Source organism: Homarus americanus, unplaced genomic scaffold (assembly GCF_018991925.1).
Source record: "Homarus americanus isolate GMGI-L3 unplaced genomic scaffold, GMGI_Hamer_2.0 scaffold74, whole genome shotgun sequence".
Classification (NCBI taxonomy): Eukaryota; Metazoa; Arthropoda; class Malacostraca; order Decapoda; family Nephropidae; genus Homarus; species Homarus americanus.
In genome coordinates this window covers 8588-29573 of record NW_024716951.1, presented here as the reverse complement: position 1 = coordinate 29573, position 20986 = coordinate 8588, and the positions used below count along the sequence as shown (strand labels likewise).

The 20986-nt window shown below is 40.4% G+C and overlaps 1 protein-coding gene across 3 annotated transcripts in view; it reads left to right on the top strand.

Moving 5' to 3' along the window:
* Positions 1–13995, top strand: part of LOC121858579 (lachesin-like) — a 34438-nt gene extending 20443 nt beyond the window's left edge. Inside the window, exons 4-7 of one of the 3 annotated variants that reach the window (XM_042355068.1) lie at positions 2949–3057; positions 6685–6845; positions 7255–7378; positions 11559–13995. In XM_042355068.1, coding sequence (XP_042211002.1) covers positions 2949–3057; positions 6685–6845; positions 7255–7378; positions 11559–11725 — 561 coding nt within the window. In that variant the 3' untranslated portion in view covers positions 11726–13995. Of the gene's footprint in view, positions 1–2945; positions 3058–6684; positions 6846–7148; positions 7379–11558 lie in introns of those variants that run through there. The other 2 variants (XM_042355067.1, XM_042355069.1) reach the window with 2 other exon arrangements.
* The last annotated feature ends 6991 nt before the right edge of the window (positions 13996–20986 follow it).

The window sequence follows — 20986 nt, the reverse complement described above, 5'->3', positions numbered from 1 at the left end:
CAGATAAAATATGTACAGTTAATCCAGAACGTGTTGCTGAATAATTATCTGCACGGTTTTAACTGTACAGGCTAAAATCTTGGCTGGAGCGATATCTGTCAGTGACAGAAAAGTTAACTGTTCTGATTTGAAGTGTGGAGGCAAATCCAAAAATTTTCTCAGGCAATTTCCGTGTCGGCATGATGTCGGACATGCGAGGGAGTTTGTAACAGAAATTATTGGGCTTTACCGAAGCCATGAATATGTATGAGAAATTAAAAGCATCAGCTTACAAAAAACTTGTTGGAAAGATGAGAGAAGTGGATCTGGTGGCAGAGCGAAATGCAGTCGTGAAGAAAATAAACAACCTGAGAAGTGTACTGTATACCAGGCAAAAAATGAAAAACAGTTAGAATCAAAGAAGTCCGGGGCAGGTACTGACAACATCAATACTCCTCGGCTATGGTATTTCAACCTCCTGAACTTTTTATTGGACCACGTGACACCGGGTGCATCAACGTCCAGCTTGAAAAGGTCGGGAACCTGAAGTAAGCTAAACATTTTGTTGATTATCTACTAATTTTTTAATCACTGATTAGTATAACAGTATATTACATTTTATGTAAATGTATAGGTAGCTAGCAAATACGTAACTTGTGTCTTCCCATTCAACATACAAACTAGCAAGCAAAAGAATATGCAGACACAGAACTTCAACCAATGCATAATACATCTAGTAATTTCGATAATTTAAAGAAAACATACTAATGTCCTATGCAGTATACTAACTCAAGATATCCTAGGCTATGTCTGCTTTCTGACTCCATACCATTCTCCCTTCGTTGATGAAGTAATTACAAAATGCTTCTCGAATCTGTTTTGCAGCATCTCCAGCATTCCGGCTATGACCTCGATTCAGATCGAGTAAATTACTTTCATCTGTTCTTACACCCCGAGTACCCAACAGAACACAATGGTCTTCTTGACCCAAACAATCCCGTGTTGTGTCTGGATTAGAAGTTTCTCATCAGAAATTATGCAAGATGGAGCATGCCATGACAACACTGGTTATGTTAGATGGTTGCAAGTTTATTTTGTATGAACAATTCTGAATCGTGCTGCCAGTATACTAAACACGCTTTCAACAAATCTGCGAGCTCTAGATAGCCTATAATTAAATACTCTGTGCTCATTGGTCAAGTCCCTTTGGCTAAATGGTTTGACAAGATTCTTACTTAGATCAAAAGCTTCGTCACTAATAAATACAAACGCAAGTTCAATATCTGTATTACCAATTTTTTCAGCAGGTGGAATATTTAATCTCTAATTGACAAGTTTATCACATATTTCTATATAATCTAATACTCCAGCATCAGAAACACGCCGGCCCATTTCTGCCAAAATCACAAAAAAAAAAATTCTTATTTGCATTTGCCATTGCCATGAAAACTTTGCTATGATAGTCCTTGTAATTATAATACGAGGATCTGCTTCCAGCAGGTGGAATGATCTGCACATGTTTCCCATCTAGAGCTCCAAAACAGTGTGGAAATTTCTATTTCTCTTGAAATTGTTTGGCAATACCTTTCCATTCTTGCTCAGACGTAGGGAACTGGAATAAAAGATATATAATGCATGAATATTTGAACTATAACCATTGCAGATAGTAATATGCAAAGTCGTGTGTGTGTGTTAGCACTGGCACGAGTAAGAATTGGCAACCAAGAATGTGGAAAAGAGAGATGGTGCTAGTACAAAACCTTGTTTAACCCCGCTTGGTTGGGGAAAAATTCAATCTTGGTGCCTTTGGGCAGGACACTGCCGTTCAAGCCTTCCTTATTTGTGCCAGTGTCATTTTAGCCATCAGGGTGGACATCCAGTACCGGATGAAGGATTTTTTCAACATAAGACGACTCCAGGCAGGAACAAAGATGCCGACAGCTTCCATTACTGAACTTACGTATGCAGACGTGTGGTGTTCAGGATATCCTGAACACCACACAAATGCGTATGCACATTTCGATCTTGAGGTGAATGTACGTAAGACTCAGATTCTTTTTGAACCTGCCCCTGGTTCAGCCACACCACCCCCATCCATCCGGCTTAACAGTATTACCCTCTCTAATTTTACCCACTTTCATAATCTCGGCTCCCACGAACAAGGATGAAGAGATTCAACATCGGATCAGATGTGCATGTCAAGCCTTTGGCAGGCCCCGTACCCGTGTATCCAGCGGTAGGGAGCTAAAATTATTTACAAAATTGCACGGATATGGAGCAGTGATCTTCTCCCCCCCCCCTACTTTTTTGGCAGCGAGACACGAGTCATATACAGGAGGCACCTCAAGGCACTTGAAAACTTTCACCAACGTAGTCTATGTTCCATCCTCCAATTCGCTGGGATGCAAGTTTTTATCACGGCAAACAATAAGTACTTTACATATAACTGACCAACAAACTGTGCAGTGTGAATACACTTGCACAGTCAAGTTTAACTATGCACTTTTGGCCTACACAGTTATAAATTAGTGAAAAGCTGAGTGCGTGTATCGGGCCATATACCACTACCAGGGGGTTATTGATAATCACACCCTTTGGCATCAGTGGAGATACGTTATTAAAATGCACAGAGAACACTCTCAAAATATAGAATTCTTGTACTGTATTTACTGCAATTCTAAAATAATTATTTATATTAAAGTTCTTTGATTTCCTTGCACGTTATTCATTTCTTGTGTTGTTATTGAGTGTGTACAGTATTTGCGTACCTTAAGGTTCTATGTTCATGTACGTACTTTGCGTACAGCATATATTAGGCTGATAGTGAAGTTTCTTTATATTATTTTGAAACAGGGTATTGTGTATATTGGTTACATGTATAATAATAATGATCATCAAATTTTCAATAAATTTCTTGTCTCTACACCGTAATCGACTAAAGTGACTGTGCTGTGTTGCACCGTCAGCAGGCGTGGGAGCTGTGGGTGAAGGAAGTGCAGCTGACGGACGCTGGCCAATATGAGTGTCAGCTTACCACCAACCCACCTGTCTCCTTCTTCTTCAGCCTCGTCGTCACACGTAAGTCCTCTGGCTCAGCTTGTGCCTAATCGCTCCACCTTCAGCTACCTTCCACTTACTTGCATCACCTGGCCACCCACTCTCCTTCACTACCTATCATATATACGTGTACATTTGTTGCCTATTATATGTTTACTCGTCAAGAACAAGAAATATTTCTCCAATTTGTACAAAGTACAAGGCTTAGAGCAGCCATTTATGTGATAGCGATTTGTGTATCTCACACAATTGTTTTAAATAAGTGGCAGGGATGATGTAAACACTTCTTCTGGGCTGTTCTTTATTGTTGAAACAATTATATACACAGTACTTAGTTTTGGAGAGAATGTATTGTGAATTCTCTTCAGGGAAATGTTTTGAGTACACTTATAACAGTGTATGTGAACACTTAAGTTAGGTGTTCACCCCTTAACTAGTGGTAAGAATCTGGCCCTCTCCTCTGAGTAAGAGGGCGTGTCAATCGGGTGTTTTGATTAGTTAGTTGACCTCTCTCGAATTTTGAGAGAGTTACAAGCTCAGCCGTGTATAACATCAACAACTGAGTCAATGATGAATGACTTAGTGAATAATATTGTGTTATTCATTTGGTGAATATTTATATAATGCAAAAGGTGCTGTTACTCCGCTTGGCCACCTCCAACCGAGTCCTCCCGGTTTAAATCTTAAGTATACCTAACCATGTTGCAATAAAGTGTGCTTTAGCTAAACTTTGGGCTCTTGCACATGCTTTTGCAATTGCTTCTGTTAAGTTTTCGTAGAAATCCTTCTATAACAAATTATCATAACAACCAAGGAACTGATAAATATGATGGCAGGTATAATGAAACCATGTAGGATTATACAGGAAGATAAATACAGAGGAAAAGAATCCTGTAAGTCAGGAAACTGTGTTTTATTAATATATGATAGAAATTTATTCTTATGAGAGGTAATATGAATACTGCTGAAATTTATATTCAGGAAAAATGGTCTGGGTACCAGTTCAGAAGTAATGTTCGTGACAAATGCAAGATGATGGAGAGTAGGCAAGGTTATGATTGCATTACTGCTAATTTCACAATAGTCTGGTGCTATATGAGAACCTTCTACTACTAAATGTGTACCTACATCCTGGCGTATGAGTATCACACTGATTTGATTTGGAAAATAAAAATATTGCACACTATTGACATGTGTGTGTAACACTAACCTATAATAATAATAATAATAATAATAAATCATAATCATAATCCCCTGGTCGCTTATATGAAAATTTGCGAGATAATCACAAAATGTTTCACAAATTTTCATTCCTAATCCTAGCTAGGAATATGTAAACTTAATTAGCACATCAAATTGACAACACAAATAATGTTTCTCAATATTTACACATCAAACTGTAATTCACTAGATATCACAAATGAAAAAAAAATAGATTTAGTAAATGTCCACATAGTTATTAAACAGCTCTTAGTATGTAAGGTAAGAACCTAAAATTTTCTAAAAGCAAACACAAAAAAATATCAAATATGAATCACACAAAATCATGAGACGTAAAATGATGGATAAATTCAATATAAAAAATCAGTAATGAAAGCACTCTAAGATATAATGGTTTATCATAATACTTTAATAAAAATTCAAATCAATTATGTATCACTCAAAATAAAATCAATTCAGTATCAAGTTAATTAAAAGTATTCATAATAAATACCTCATATGAAAAACAAAAGACTTAATTACTAGTCCTGCACAAATGAATTTATATAGAATATAGATTTTTTTATTTCTCTCCCTTTGGTTTTCATCAAAAATCAATTGTTCGACTTTTACTGAATCTTCAACATCAATTTTGAAAATTACTAACATTTCAATGTATTACTTCTCAAAGTCAATTCACAGATCTTCTCAAAACGGATTTTCTTCACTTATTTTCTTAATTACTTAAGAAATTGTGGTTTTTATTCTCTCAGATAATTTCACATTTTTTCGTTGGATACTCTGTTAGATCTTATCACACACACACACACACACACACACACACACACACACACACACACACTTTGTATATCTTATTTCCTGTTTTTCAGCTGGTCGTCTTACAACTGATGATGGTATATCTGCCAACAGACAGAGATACAGAGTTAACATTTGCAGATGGCAGGTCACCCACAGACACTTGCATACTGTTCACTAACTTTCAGTGATCAAATCGTTTCTGGAGACGTGGAATTTCTTGACTACGTTATCCACTACGTACTAACTGCCTAGAGTTACTAATAATGATAATTTCGTTTGTACTTCTTCCCTGGTACTAATTTGGACGGCATAGCCTCACTCCACAATTGCAATATCTTATTGGGCGGTTAGTTTCAGAACTCATAATGGGAAAGGGAGCTTTTCCAATAGTGGGGGGTCCAGCTCGTCAATTTTCAACACCGGGAATGTCCATCCCACAGGACATAGGATCCTCTTCCCTCTTCTCAACAACTCCACAAGAATCTTCTCCTCCAACTTCGATCAGGACACACAGCATCGATCATATCCACAGTGACCACCATTCCATCCGTACTAACACCTCCGTGAACTGTTGTGTTGCACCGTGGCACGCTTCCCTCACTCCATTAGGTTCGGCATGACACATCTACACTGGTAGGTGCCTATGGGGCTGATCCTTAATAGAACTACCAACGGGTCAAGGGTTTTCAGGACAATATGTATCACTCCTCTGGGACATCACTTCTCACTTCTCTCCTCCTCCTTGCTTCTAGCAACTGTCATTCACAAGTAGTTTGGACGTTGTAAACGCTGACTGTAACCAGCACGTTGATTCAGACCAGCACAACTAAGGTCAGCCCCTTCCTATCCAATCAATTAAGGCAAGGCCCCTGGGTCAAAGAGAGGCACCGAGTCGGCTCCATCGTCCCTAGATAACTATGGTACCAGATGGTGTCGTCGGGCTGGCGGCCTGGCTGGAACAATGATGACAGGATCCCAGCTGGGGACATCCCTGCATCCAGCATATCCAAGATGAATAGAGGGTTTGCTGGCAGCGACACTACGTCATTCTCTCCATAGGGTTTCTCTGCGTCAAGTTTCACAGGAATAAGCCAGCAGGGGGTGCATTGTTGTCGCCATCCTGGACGGGCTTTCCTGCTTTCTGACTGCTTACTGGCTGCCATGGTCGTCTGGTTTCCTTCTAATGTGAGAGTGACAGAGATATGACTCAACTGGGGGAAGTCTAGTGACATGGACTTCACACCCACTAGCAGGATTTTGCAAGATCTGCAAATACTGGGTTTATGTCTGACTGGAAGTGAGATCATTATGAGTCATCGTGGGGTCATTAGGCCGCAGGAGGAGTACACGCCCTTTAAATTACAGTTAACCATAATCTTCAGGTGTCTCAGCTAAATTCCAAGTCGATCATATATTTTAAGACAATGTGACATCCAAGGGGGTCTAATTCTTCCTTGATCTGAATGTTTAGCCCTCTCCTTTGTGTGTGAGAGGGAAGGAAACCGTGTGTGACCTGGATGGCCTCTTGTTTCAACCCTGATCCTAGCTTGTATCAGTTTAGCTACATATGGCGTCAGTATATTGGTATTTGTGTGCGTAATCTCAGTATTTCTTTCCCTGCAATGACAGAAGCGGAGGCTGTTGTTGCCGGCCCCAGTGAGGTACACATTGAGGAGGGTTCTCATCTGGCACTTGATTGCTATGTGCAAAATGCTCCCTTACCGCCCGTTTATATCTTCTGGTACCACAACAACACCATGGTTAACTACGGCAGACTGGAGGCACTACAGGTGAGAATATTTACGTCAGTAAACGTATTGGACAGTGGGATGGTTATATTAGTATCTAATACACGTGATGAACAACAATCTGTAGGATGGAATGTTATTATGTAAATGTAAAGCAGTTTCATATTAGCTATATATATATATATATATATATATATATATATATATATATATATATATATATATATATATATATATATATATATATATATATATATATATATATATATATATATATATATATATATATGTGGAACAATCTTAGTGTCAGGTAAAGGGCATATTTAAAGATATTTTTTCTTACAGTAATCATTAATGAACAGTGACTGTATCAGACTGGAGTAGTAGGCCTTACTTGTATAGTTCAGTTTGTGTGTGAGGGCGGACAATAAGAGAAAGGCTGTCCGTGCAGGTGGAGCACCACAACTACACCAGCAGCCTGGTGGTGTCTCACGTGAGGCCTTCACACGCCGGCACCTACACCTGTGACCCTCACTTGGCCACACCTGCCAACGTCACGGTCCATGTTGTCACAGGTCAGTCAACTACCTTGTTTAATTTTAATAAGTTATTTTACATCTTGTTCACACACACAATAACATGGGATCCACTAATCCACACACCACCTTTACCGTAATGACCTAATTTCATTCCTTAAAGATAGATTGTATCTGTTAGATTTAACAATTAAACATGACATTTTTCTCAAATTGATAGAGTAATGCATTACTGACAATGTTTTAGAACATATGGAAGTTTTTCAAGCAAATATTTGGCATGAGCATGGGTAATTGTCTTTGTGCTCCTCTAGCCTGTATTTATATGGAGTTTTTTGAGGCTAGATTACTACCAATATAGGGAACTTTATTCCTCCATGGTATAGATATGTAGATAATGTTCTTTGTCTATGGCCAAGAAACAGGGATTCACTAGATTGTTTGGACAAACTTAATGATCTTGTCCTAGTATTACCTTCAGAATTGAAAGAGAAATAAATGGATCCCTTCCATTTCTTGATATGCTTATCATTAGAAATGGTCATAACTACAAATTTAAGGTGTACAGAAAGCCTACACAGGTAGACAGTTTCGTAAATTTTTTATCGAGTCACCACGAATCAACCAAAATGTCAATTTTTGCTGCTATGTTTTAGAGATTTTTGCAAATTTGTGATTCTGAATTTTTTGAGGAACTGCAACACATTCAGTACATTGCACAAAAACTTGGGTTCCCTTCATTGTTTGTTGATCGTTGTCTTAAAAGGCTAAATAATCCCTTTATTGCACTCATACTAGACAAGTTCCTATATTAGGCAAATGCCTGGTGTGAGTGGCATTCACCATCTGCAGATGATCCAATTCCAGGTCATTTAAGGCCCCCTTGAACATGTCTGAGACAACGTTTTCTATGATATACTGCATTTGTCTCAGTGGGTGTGTTTGCTGTCCTTTGTGGGTACTGGTCTAGCTGCTTCGGATGTGATGGTTCCCTACTTCCTAGAACTTGAGTCGTTTCATTTGATGAGTTCACAACCTGAAGGAACAAGTTATCGTGTGGGATAAAATATCGCTGTACAGTATATGACTTTGTGGGGTTTCAAATGTTTGGTTCACACTCAGGATGGAATGGAGAAAGAAAACTCACAATGTGCTCTCTATATACATGTTGTATTGGATGTACAATGCAGCTTGGTGCTGGGAAGGCAGCATGGTTACAAGCGTGATGTAGAGAGAGCTGGTTGGTGAGGACGCTCAGAGAAGGACAGCTTGTGGGTCGCCATGCTCGCCGGCGGGAGAGAGGACCACCAGGCAGGCGGAGGAGGAGCGAGGGCCGCCAGGCAGCGGCGGAGGAGGAGGTGTTGCTGGCTGGTTGGTGTGGGTAGAAAGAGGCAGGTCACCACGAGGTCAGATCTTAAATAGCGGGGGTAGACGTGGCTTAGTAGTTGACCCCCGCTCCGTGATGTATGGCGGCGCTGGTTGACCCAGACCACGAGGCATACACTGGGGAATTGGTGGGGTCGGCTCGGCAGCGACAAACAGCGTTTGTAGGGGAGAAATCCACTACAACTTTAAGGAAGAACATGTGAAAACTAAAGAATTAATTTATATAAAAAGTATATATATATTAATTCAACACGTTTATATTCTGTAATAATATATATAAATATATATATATATATTATATATATATATATATATATATATATATATATATATATATATATATATATATATATATATATATATATATATATATTTTTTTTGGTATTTGATTTAGGGCATTCAGATATATGATTCATGATCATGCTTTCCACTAAATCACCAACATATAACAACGATTTTAAGAAACATATTATCTCGCTACATGGAGTCAATTGAGGATTTTTTGATAGGCTTCATCAAACTCTGACGTCACTATTCAGGGGCATTGTGTGTAAGGCGCGCGATCCTGTGAGATCACTTGAGACTATAAACGAGAGGAATCTTATGGACGTCGGCTCATTTCATTCTACTTTTAGTGTCTTGGTGGCTGTTGTAGCAGTTGCTATAGCGATGCCACACTTTTGTTGCATTCTGGGTTGTGAAAATAAATCCAGTAAGCACTCCAGCCTTTCCCTTTACTGAATACCCAAGATACCAAATCGGGGAGGAACACAAAAAACTAAAAATCCAAAGAAGAAACCTATGGTTGTCTCGGATTTCTCAAACCGAGATTTCAAACCCTGATCACTGGGAGTTGCGTAGGAATGCCTCATAACAGGTACAGGTAATTATAGTTAATACAGTATCACTCCTCAGTAATGAACTATGTACAACAATTTGTGGTGATCGTATCTTTGGCCTAAATATTCGGTATTGTTATCCAATATTTTTGTCAAATACCTATTGATCTTACAGAGGGATAAAGATTCATGTTATAGCAGTCAGTTATGTTATCCCAAAGATGTGTATTATACTTAGTAATCCCATCACCAAGCAAGTCATAATCATTACTTTTTTCTTTTTTTTTTACGGGAATTTGCCCACCCGGGCACAGGTCAAACGACCCACAACGGAGCCTGGGGGGCGAAAAAAAAAAGAACGGAAAGAAATTGTAAATATGGAAAAAAAAGGTTATACTTTATTAATCTACACCTCGAAGATGCCGGTAAACCAGCTTTTTAAAGTGAGACAGATTGTAAGAGCATGGAAACACAGAAGAAGGCAGAGCATTCCACAGTTTGGCTGTGTGAGGAAAGAAGGAGGTACTATAACGGGTTATTCTAGTGTGACCCACATCCACAGAGAAACGGTGGGCACCGCGGGCAAGACGTGTGTTACGAGCCCACGGCCTTGCCGGCGGTACACAGGATGCCAAATCCACCGAACATTGCCCGTTAAAGTACCTGTAAAAGAGAGAGAGTGAAGCAACATTGCGGCGAAGAGAAAGGGAAGAGAGATTGTCGACTAAAGGAGGAGAGTTAATAAGACGAAATGCCTTTGATTCCACCCTATCGAATAGTTGGACAAAAGAGGAGCCACCCCAGATATGAGAGCAGTACTCCAAGTTAGGACGAATGAATCCCTCATATACTTGAAGCAACTGCTTAGGATTGAAGTAGCTACGGCATCTCTACAGCATTCCCAGCTTTCGGGAGGCAGCTTTAGCAATGTTGAGGATGTGTGACTTCCATGATATATTAGAGGAAATGGCGAGGCCTACCATATCTATTTTAGAATTTGGCACGATGATATCGTCTTGAAATGTGATTGGTGGGAGATCATCTAATTTGGAGAGCGCAATTTGTAAATACTGTCTACCTCCCCATTCGGAGATGCTGCACAGATCTGCATTGATAGATGTAATGATATTGGCTCTAGAAACACAATGAGTCACATTATATCATAATAAAAATATAAGGGAGGAAACATTTTCTCCCAAACCTCATCAATATGACTCATAATTGTTATACTATTAGTAAGTTAATTCATTAAGATCTCTTATTGTTATATAAGTCACTCGTTTGACAACTATAACAATTAACTTACTATGTCGTATCCCTTTCCCGACTTTTATCTCAAGTATCCCTTAGCTCAATGATTTTTTCTTTTCTTACATAAACTTATTTCATTTAGAGCATTTTAATTTAGAGGGATCATCAAGTTCTCTATCTGTTGCCAATCAGGGGCACAGACATTATCCCCCAATTAATTAGCTTGAGCGATAATGCCAGAGTAAGTACTATCACCCGACAGGGTTGACAGTGCTGAGCCGCGAAAATAGCGCTCTATTGGCAACATCATTCACAATTACTCTAGCAATATTTATTGGGTTGAGAATTCCACCCTGAATGGTTCTCATATAACCCATAGTAAGGAAACAAGGTCCATCTCAACATAACTCTAGGTTGCTAGTAAGACCGGAAGGTCATCATTCCGGAAGGAACACTAAGTCTAGCAGCCTCGCTAAAGTTCACCTGGAAAAGCTGAACCCTCTACTGAGGACATCAATAAAATAAAGTTATGAAGAGAAAAACTCAACTTTGTCCTTCATGCTGAGAGCAAATAGAAAACCCAGGGCGGAAGCCCAAAAGTTTTTGTGAACGAACATAAGAGTAGGAAGAGAGATAGCCACATAGTATTCACACTAGCACGTGTATAATTGGGACAAAGAAAATCGTATACAGTATACATATATATGTATGTATTGAAAAGTATTGCTATTTCTTGCCAACAGACAAGCGACCAGCCGCCATGCATCACGGGAGGAGCCAATCTGAAGACAACAGCAGTGGTTCGACCGGCGTGTGTCACCAGGATCCAGCACCCATGCTATTCTGTGTCATGGTGGTGTTCCTCACAGCTTACTTTTCCACGGGGCCATCCACGGCCTCTCTACACTAGAACACCTTCATCCAGTGCCTCCTGGTGATGAATTTTGACGTAGCTCTAATTAAACTGGTAGACTAGGTAGCATTGAATATTTTTCTCTGTAATCACTAAGATTTTTTTATTTTTAAGAGTATGGCGGTGTATCTGTACGTGAACTTATGTGCGTGCGTGTGTGTGTGTGTGTGTGTGTGTGTGTGTGTGTGTACACATGATAACTGTACAGTAATAACGGTAACAGAAAATCATAAACACCAGTTCACCAGGTGCCACTCATGGTCGGAACGTGGAGTGTGCACACACTCTTTGATGCACATACCGAGTCTGACAAGCAACAGAGAAAAACTGCGCTGGAGGCAAATGAGTTCAAGAAATAAAATATAGACATAGCAGCTTTGAGCGAAACAAGATTTCACGGCGAGGACTCGCTGGCTAGAGTTACATCGACCCCACCCTAGCTCTCGTACTGGCAATTTTACCTGGTAATACTTAAGGAAGGAAGGCTGTACGTAATGGGAATTGTTGTTGGTGGATTTATTTTCGGCTGTATCACTGTCAGGATAAATATTAAACAATCCAAAAGTGTCATTTTTATAATAATAAGCTATTCATCGTTATTTAAGATCATGACAAGTTTCCAAATATTCATATATTTGCTTAAATAATGAAGAAATTATATCAATGAATTGCTTTACTCTTCGTCCCACTACTTAAACAACTATTGTACTCTCTGACTTAATATCAGACCTGTGGTAGCATAGCTTGAGGGCAAGACACGTGGAACTGTAATAATGTTACCAAGATATGGGAAGAAAATAAAGGTGGTCACTGCAGGAAAATAATACCCCTAACATACAATAAAAATGGTTTATACAAAAATGCTAGACTTCTGACTACTTCCAGTACGCACAACTACCATGAGTAATACTCATGTACTTCTCAACAAGGTATAATACATCTCTCAGAGTCACCATCACTTGGGGTGTCTTTTAAACAAGACTCCACGCTACTCTTATTCCTCGTACACTGGAGTACCAACAAGACAGCTTGCAGTACACACACTGCACGGGTCACATTCATGGCTCCACCCAAGGTACTTCACAGTAAGGTACAATACAACTTCCAGTATACAAACAAAATGGTGTACTTTTCACAAAACCACCTAACACTGTGATCACACCCATAGTACACTGGAGCATCAACATTACGGGTTACCTGAAAATGTAGCTTGTAAAAAGTAATAGGACTGCCGCAGCCCCACAACTAATTCCTGTAGAGCTACCAAGAACCAGTGGCTTAACTCAGGGCCGGATTAAGACCCTTAGAGGCCCTAAGCACTTAAAAGATTTTGTTGCCCCCTATATATGTAATTCAAAATATAAACAATAATAAACCATAAAATAAAATGTTATTTTTCGAAATTAAACAGAATTTACAGTAAGATGGAAAATAAAGTTTATTTTTGTATACGTCCACTTTATTTATAGTTGAAAAGTTTTCTCCTACTTTTTTAATTGCAAAGTCTTTGATCAGATCCTCAAAACTAGTCTTATGTAACACATCTGCTTCTATACTTAGTAGAGATAAGGCATCCAGCCTGCCTTGTTGCATAGTTGTTCTGATGGGATTTTTAATATACTTCAACTTAGAAAATGAACGCTCAGCTGTGCAATTTGTGACCATTAATGTTAAAAATATACGAAAGCCAATATCAACATTTGGAAAGGCACACTCAATATTGTCTTCTACAATCATTGTATAAAGTTCAGCATGACTGAATCTTGGTTTTACATTTTTTGTTGCACTAAACTTATGGCGCACATACAAGTGAAACTGCTAAGGCTCAGTTGAGAAATTAGTGTTGAAATCCTCTGGGTAAGCATCACTCAGCTTTTGACAGCACTGAGAATACCTTTCAATTTCAGTAGATGATGAAGTGGCATTATGTGGCACATCACTTAGAAAAGAAAACCTCTCTGCTATTTCTTTATATATCTCTCCTCTTCTTCTCATCTCAGTTTCAAGTTTGTCAATAATTGTGTAAAAGGTGGTGATACGAAATTTATCTCTGGCATTCAGATGTACTTCTGGTGCATCTCCGTCATTGGGTACTGTTACGAACCACGCCACCAATTGTCATGAGCTACCGACCCAGCACTACAAACCGCGCCATCTATTGTCCTGATCTACCTACCCAGCACCACGAGCAACGCCATACTAGGGACGAAACCCAAGTATGACTACTCTTAGTTACCACTCCGGAGTTTCCCTTCTCCATATCCTGGTTGTTGCGTCACCTCCTCAAAGTCTTCTTCGTCAGCTCCAGTTCGAGGAGAGTTCAGTTCACTCTGGGAAGTGACCACAGGATCACCTATCCTGGAAACCTACGGCACAGTGACTACCTACCGTCTTCTACAATACTCAGCCTTACTCGTCAGCCATCTCAACTCCGCACTTAAGTATTTATAATCTTATATTGCCTTATCGGGTCCACCTTGCTTCAAATTATTGTATGTTGTATAAATATGTATATACTGTTAATGTTTAGGTTAAGTATGGTTAAGGGTAAATTATAGAAAGCTGAATATTTTGTTAAGGAATTTATGGTACTATATTATACACAACAAAAACTCGCATCCTTTGTCTACCCTTTTATAGTCCGATTGTCTTTGTTTTTTTATTGTTGTTGCCTGTTGGGATCTGGGTAGACTTTTAACTATATTCTAAATCCCCAACTCGTAACAGTACCTTCTTTCTCATACGTTTGCGAGTTTGAGCTGCCTTGTAATCAACATCTGGTAGCATATCCTTTGTAGCTGCTTCATATCTTTCAAATTTATCTCGTGAAGTGCACAGTTGGTCAGCTAATGATCCATACAGATCTGCACATGTTTTTAAGTTCACATCCTCATTTTGTAGAACTTGGCTTACTCTATGAAAATTTTGCAAAATCTCGTTCCAAAAATTCAACATAAAAACGAATTCTAGCTCTTGCATCTTATTTGCAATATTATTTGCTTCTCTTCTAGTGTCTCCCTTTTGTGACTGGTCTTCGGCTATACATTATAACGCTTCTAAAATTTCAAGGAAAGATTTCAAAATTGCTGCTGTTGCCATAGCATGCGCCTCCCATCTGGTATCAGAGAGGGATTTTAAGACACTTTCATTTCCAATACAACCTTTAAGAATTTTCCACCGGCTGGTTGAGGCTGAAAAAAAAGTATAGAGCAACTGCACTGTAGAGAAGAAATTAACAGCCTCTTGACAGCAGTCAACAGCACGTCGGCCTACCAGATTTAGTGAATGAGCCGCACAGGGCACATATATAGCTGCACCATTTGCAGTTTTGCACCATATGGTCCATGGTCCATGGTAAATCCGGCTATGGAAAATTTCTGTGGTGCCCCCCCTTCCCTTGATGCCCTAAGCACGTGCTTATTTTGCTTAATGGTTAATCCAGCCATGGCTTAACTCATACTCTTGCTAGCTCTAAACATACATAGCACTGAGGAGGTTATACACATGAATTCTCGGACAAATAACACATCCAAAATAATCTGTACTTATAAGTGGATTCATACAACAACACTGCATGAGCGGGTCATGTTTACATCTCGGGCGTGAACGCGTCCAGGCCAACAATCTCCCAGCAGCTGGCTGAGCTTGGCTGCTGGCCTGTGGGTGAGATCTCGGCTCACCCCATAACTGTGTTGGCGACGATATTCGACCTTATTGACGTTCATCCATATCCAAATGCTAGTGTGCACGTCGTCCCGAGGTCGACACGACCAGCTTGGCCTTCAGGTACCTCTCTCTCTGTACAGGATTTTTTGTTTTTTTTGGGGGGGCGGCACTCCCCTACATCCTTGTGTAAGGCGAAGTGCAGAAGCGTTTACAGCGCCCAACAGGGAAGCATGCTAAGTTCATGCTTGCCTTTATGTCTCATGAGTCAAGGGCGTAGAAGCCTGAAGAGGCAAGGGCGTAGAAGCCTGAAGAGTCAGTGGTTTTATGTCATCAAGTTATTGGAAACTCCAACAACTTCCTGAATACGAATTCGCAACTTTCGACTTACAACAGGTACCTATTTTACTGCTAGGTGAACAGGGACTAATGGGGGCTAGGAAGTAAGTCCAAACAACTTCCACCGGCGCGGGAATCGAACCCGGTGACATCTCGCTTGCGAAGCAAGAACGGGACCGCTTCTACCATCGGTCCCCCTCTGTACAGGATGGAATTCGTGGCTGGAGTGAGGTCAGGGGCCCCTCTGACCCTCCTCACAGCCAGCGTCTCCCAACCGTGAGTTGCCAAGACGTCACTTACAGAAAGTAAATCGACAGACTAAGTTACTTTACACAGGGGTGTTTGAGAATGAGGCTACGAACTCATTTTAATCTAGCTAAAGTTTCCCATCTCAAACGAAGTAGTGACAGCTCTCAAAGACAAAAATAAACTTAACGACAAATTCTTAGAACGGCAGTGTGTAGGGGTGACTGGAGCAGATTACTGGGACTTTCCGTTAAACTCGACCGATAAATAAGTATTGTGTCTACATTTCAGACAATTATCTAACTTCTATAATACAAGACTGACAACATTTTCTATGTTTCCATCGGATTCTCTGTTGTTGAAATATCAAAACAAAATGACTTTAGTTACGAACAGCCGCAGTGTAAGAACACACGAGACATAAGCTTTACAGAGTACTCAACACATAATCTCTTCACACGAAATACTCTATATAAAAAATACATGATGCCTTCAACATACTGTTACGTGCAACGTAGGATAGAACTACCCTAAACAACCAATTGCTAAATGAGCTGTATGCCCCAGCCAGACGTACTGTAAATGAGTGTGTATTCTTGATATTAATATTGTATAATTTTATATGTTTCCAGACTAGAATTACATTGTTTTGTTTCTGTGTATGTGAAGTCACAGCGGTGTCAGGCCTTATAAGGCGGGGGTAGGCGTGGGTAGATAGTTGACCCCCACTCCGTGGGCGGCGCTGGAGGCGTAGGCTGGGGAATTCGAGAAGGTTCGGTGCTTGTAGGGGAGGAATCCACTACAATACTCCCCTTCCCCTCCGGGCGCGGCGGGAGGCTGGAGGTTGGCAGAGTTGCGTGCCACATGTGAGGCAGAACGGGCGGTGCATGCCACATGTGGGACATAACGGCGAGGGCGTGGATGAGCCGGCCGCTAGGGGGGGGGCGGGCAACTCTGTCTAGATACACGGGATCTGTGGGAGAAAAGAGGGAGAAGGAGGGTTGTGGAGGCGGTGAATGTTGTGCTTCCCTCTCGACAGGTACAGAGTCGTCAGATACGCCTGCTGGGGTGTGTGGGCCTGGGTCAGGAGCAGGGGCTGCGTCAGGAAGTGTGTCCATGACAGCAGCAGGGTGCATGACAGCAGCAGGGTCCACGACAGCAGCTGGGTGCAGGACAGTAGCAGGGGGTACCTGAGGGAGAAAAGAGGGGTGTGTGGGTCCGCGTCAGGAGGAGCTGCAGGGGGTACTGCTGGGCCGGGGGCGGTGTCTGAGGCAGGACGGGTGTGTTGGGGTCGGTAGGACGTGGTGCTTGGGGCAGGAAGAGGAGCTGGTGTCTGCTTAGAGTAGCAGAGCTGCTCTAGGGTGTCTAACCTGCGGTGTAGAGACAGTAGATGTAGAGCCGATGAGAGCTGCTTCTGTGTGGATAAGCCAGTCTTCCATGTTGCTTGAAGACTGGGAGAGTGATCAGTTTCTCCTCCATCCTGTGTGAGTGCGAATCTCCGGGGGTCACCATTTGTAGAGGTATGCGATATTGGTTCACACTCAGGATGGGATGGAGAAAGGAAACTCACAATGTGCTCACTGTATACATATTGTATTGGATGTACAATGCAGCTTGTTGCTGGGTAGGTAGCATGGTAATAAGAGTTGAGTAGAGAGAACTGGGTGGTGAAGGTGCCCAGAGTGAGGGCACGCGGCTTGAGGGATGCCAAGGTCGCTGGCGGGAGCGGCAGCCGCAAGGCTGGCGCGGAGGAGGAGGTGTTGCTTGCTGGTGGCACTGGGTAGAAAAAAAAGAGCTGGTCACAGCGGTGTCAGGCCTTATAAGGCGGGGGTAAGCGTGGGTAGATAGTTGACCCCCGCTCCGTGGGCGGCGCTGGAGGCGTAGGCTGGGGAATTCGAGAAGGTTCGGTGCTTGTAGGGGAGGTATCCACTACAGAGTCTGCCAGTACTAATGGCATCCGATAGCATTGTCCTTGGGGATAGCCGTGAATTTCTGAGTACTACTGAACTTAGATCATTTTGATGCCCAAACATCAGAGAATCTGATGTTTGTAGTTTAGTTAGTGTCAGTTGTCTGTTCAAGAAAGCCATTAATCTCCTGAAAGAACATGTCAAACTTCTTTTCTCCAAAATCTCATCCTATACCCATAGAGGGTCCTTGTCTAGAAATTCGCTTATGTTGGGAGAACTAGGGTTAACAGCGTGTGTAATTCCACTTTTCCTGGCAAGCTCAATCTCTGATTAGATTATATGAATTGACTTAAGAAATTCACCTGACACATGGCATTGATTTTCATAGTTAAATGTACATCGACTGAATTGAATGTAATTTCTGTCATTGCGTGATTAGCTTTTCTGGCATGTGTTCTGCACAGGCCTGAGTTGCCGTTAACCTTATATAAGCTCGTGTGCGAGGAGAGCGTCACTTCTCTGACGCTTCTCCATCATTATCTCAGGTATGTGTACGATTTTCCACCCACCATATTGAGTCAGTTTAACTCGGTAAATTTTGTGAATATCAGTGTTCATGTTGTAACAGTGAAATTGTCATTTACCCAGCGAAAGCATTAATATAACATAAATGTTGTCTGTCGTTGCTAGACAAAAGATTGTTTGTGATTGAGTTATTATTGACTTCTCTGATGCTTCTCCATCATCATCTCAGGCACAGTGTGTGTGTGTTAGCTGAATACCCGACAGTCACCTGGGGACCCATAGCTGCATACCAGCTGACTGTATTGGACGATGTCGTTAATTTGGCACGATTAAACTGTGCGAGTCCGCAACCTGGGCCCGAATTCCCTCGCCGTGTGTCGGATTACAACCGACCTTAACAGCGTTCATCGTTTGCTGTTACACCCTGGGGCACTCCTTACAGTTATATGGGCCAAAGTATTATTGTATCTATGATTTGGGATTAAATAGCAGAAATTTAGTTATCCCAGGTTGAGTAATGATCCCATAACAGATGATAGTATCAGTAAATATGTACACGAGTTGAGTACATCAACTGACGGGAGAGTGCCATGTTATTCATGCCGGAGGAAGATATTGTTATAAGTTAATTTGGGATATTGTCAAGTGTGTCATATAACCATCTGTAGTGGCAATGAAATAATATAATGCTTGTTTAATGATGTAACCTAGAATTGAAGATTTAATTTGTTTCTTGTACAGTAAGACCTGAGGGTCCAGTCCTATCTGAACGTGTAAAGTAACCAGCTTATTTGTCAAAAAAAATAATACAACAGCTGTTTAATGATGTAATAAGAATTGAAGATTTAATTTGTTTTTTGTAAAGTAAGACTTAAGTGGTCCAGTCTTGTCTGAGTGAACTTAATTAACATCTTAGTCACTCCTTATGTTAATAAATATTTAATTAGTAAACTACGAGTATCACCACTCTATTCCTTTTACACATTGGTTCTCAGAAAATAACTTTGTAACTCACGTGCCTAGAAGCTCGCTAGCAGGCTACCTAATAGTTCACTAAGATAGGTTATATTCTAATAAAAGCTGGGTGGTGGCAGGCTACCGTTGAAAGTATAATAAGTGTTGTAATAAGACTGACATGGTTCCCCAGACTAATCCATGGTTTAGAATATAACTAAAACAGGGTATACTTCAGAAAGGTAAGGACACAGAAATTCAGAAAATACAATACTATATATGAAAAGAAATGAAGTAAAGAAAAGAGTATTGACTTGGAAAATAGAAGCAGAGAAATATAAGATATATACTTCGACTAGAAATAAAGACACAGCATATGAAATTATGAAATATATACACCAGAAAATATTAATATAAAAGATAGATATGAACAAGAAAATAAGATTATAAGTATATAAATATATTGAAGAAGTATAAAAGAGAATAAATATATGAAATAGAATAGATCTGAAGGATAGTATAAACTAAGAAAGTCCAGCCCTTACAATGTCACCATATGTGACGCTGTAATAATCTTCCTCAAGGAGACCCGTCTTATCGGCATGCTGTGAAAGATACACGCATTAATACTTTTTATAATATGTATGTAACCATGCCCTAATGAAAATGAAAATGAATAAAACAAAGAAGAAAACGTACAACACCTGAGACATATCACAAACCTTTTCATTACATACAACACGCACATATACCAAGTAAAACTGACACCTACCAACACATGTACAAACAAAAAGATAAGGGCTAAACCAAAAAAAATCAGAGAAACTTGTCACCTGACTGGCCATTTAATCTGGACTGTCGGTAACTCACCATCATGTCACTCACTCATACCATAATTCATCCAAAATCAAACAACACCAAGAAGAAATAAGACCACCAGAGTGCCAAGAACAAGAAGACCATAAGAATAACAAGAAAAGAAGAAACAACACCATCAGATTAGTTGTGGCAAGAAAGACGACCAAGAATGGAAGAAGAAACCTCAGCTCCGGCCGAAATAGCCTAAAGGCGAAGAGGCCAGTAATCCCCAAAGCAAGTTCAAGAGCCGACTTAGAGTTCGGATATAAGCTTGGGTAACCTCCTGACCTTTACGCTGGTCTCCGTTGTCAGTTGACCTCTGTCTTCGATCGATCTGGTGATGTACTTAATGGTATTCATTGTTGAGGCTGGCTGGCTGTATTTAGTGTTTTATGTATTTGGGTTCTTGAATAGTGTATTGATTTAATAGTGAATTATATTGGCAACCTAAAAGTAACCTAGTATGTTAATGTGATTAGCTTTAGGTCTTTGTTATTAGTGGTAAGCATTTGTAAATATAGTTATACTTTTTTATTTAAGTTTCTTTACTCCAATCATCAAGTATTCATTTATTAAAAGGGGTTGCATTCATTCCATACATTATACCGTAGTTGGAGTTGTTCTCGATACAAATTTAAGAACCATATATTGTAATTCTTTTTAAATACCTTCACTTTTTGTTTGTTACGAGCCTTACTCCTTTGACACGCAACAATACACTCAATACATCAAGACACCCACTCTCACGGTGGGTGTACCCAAT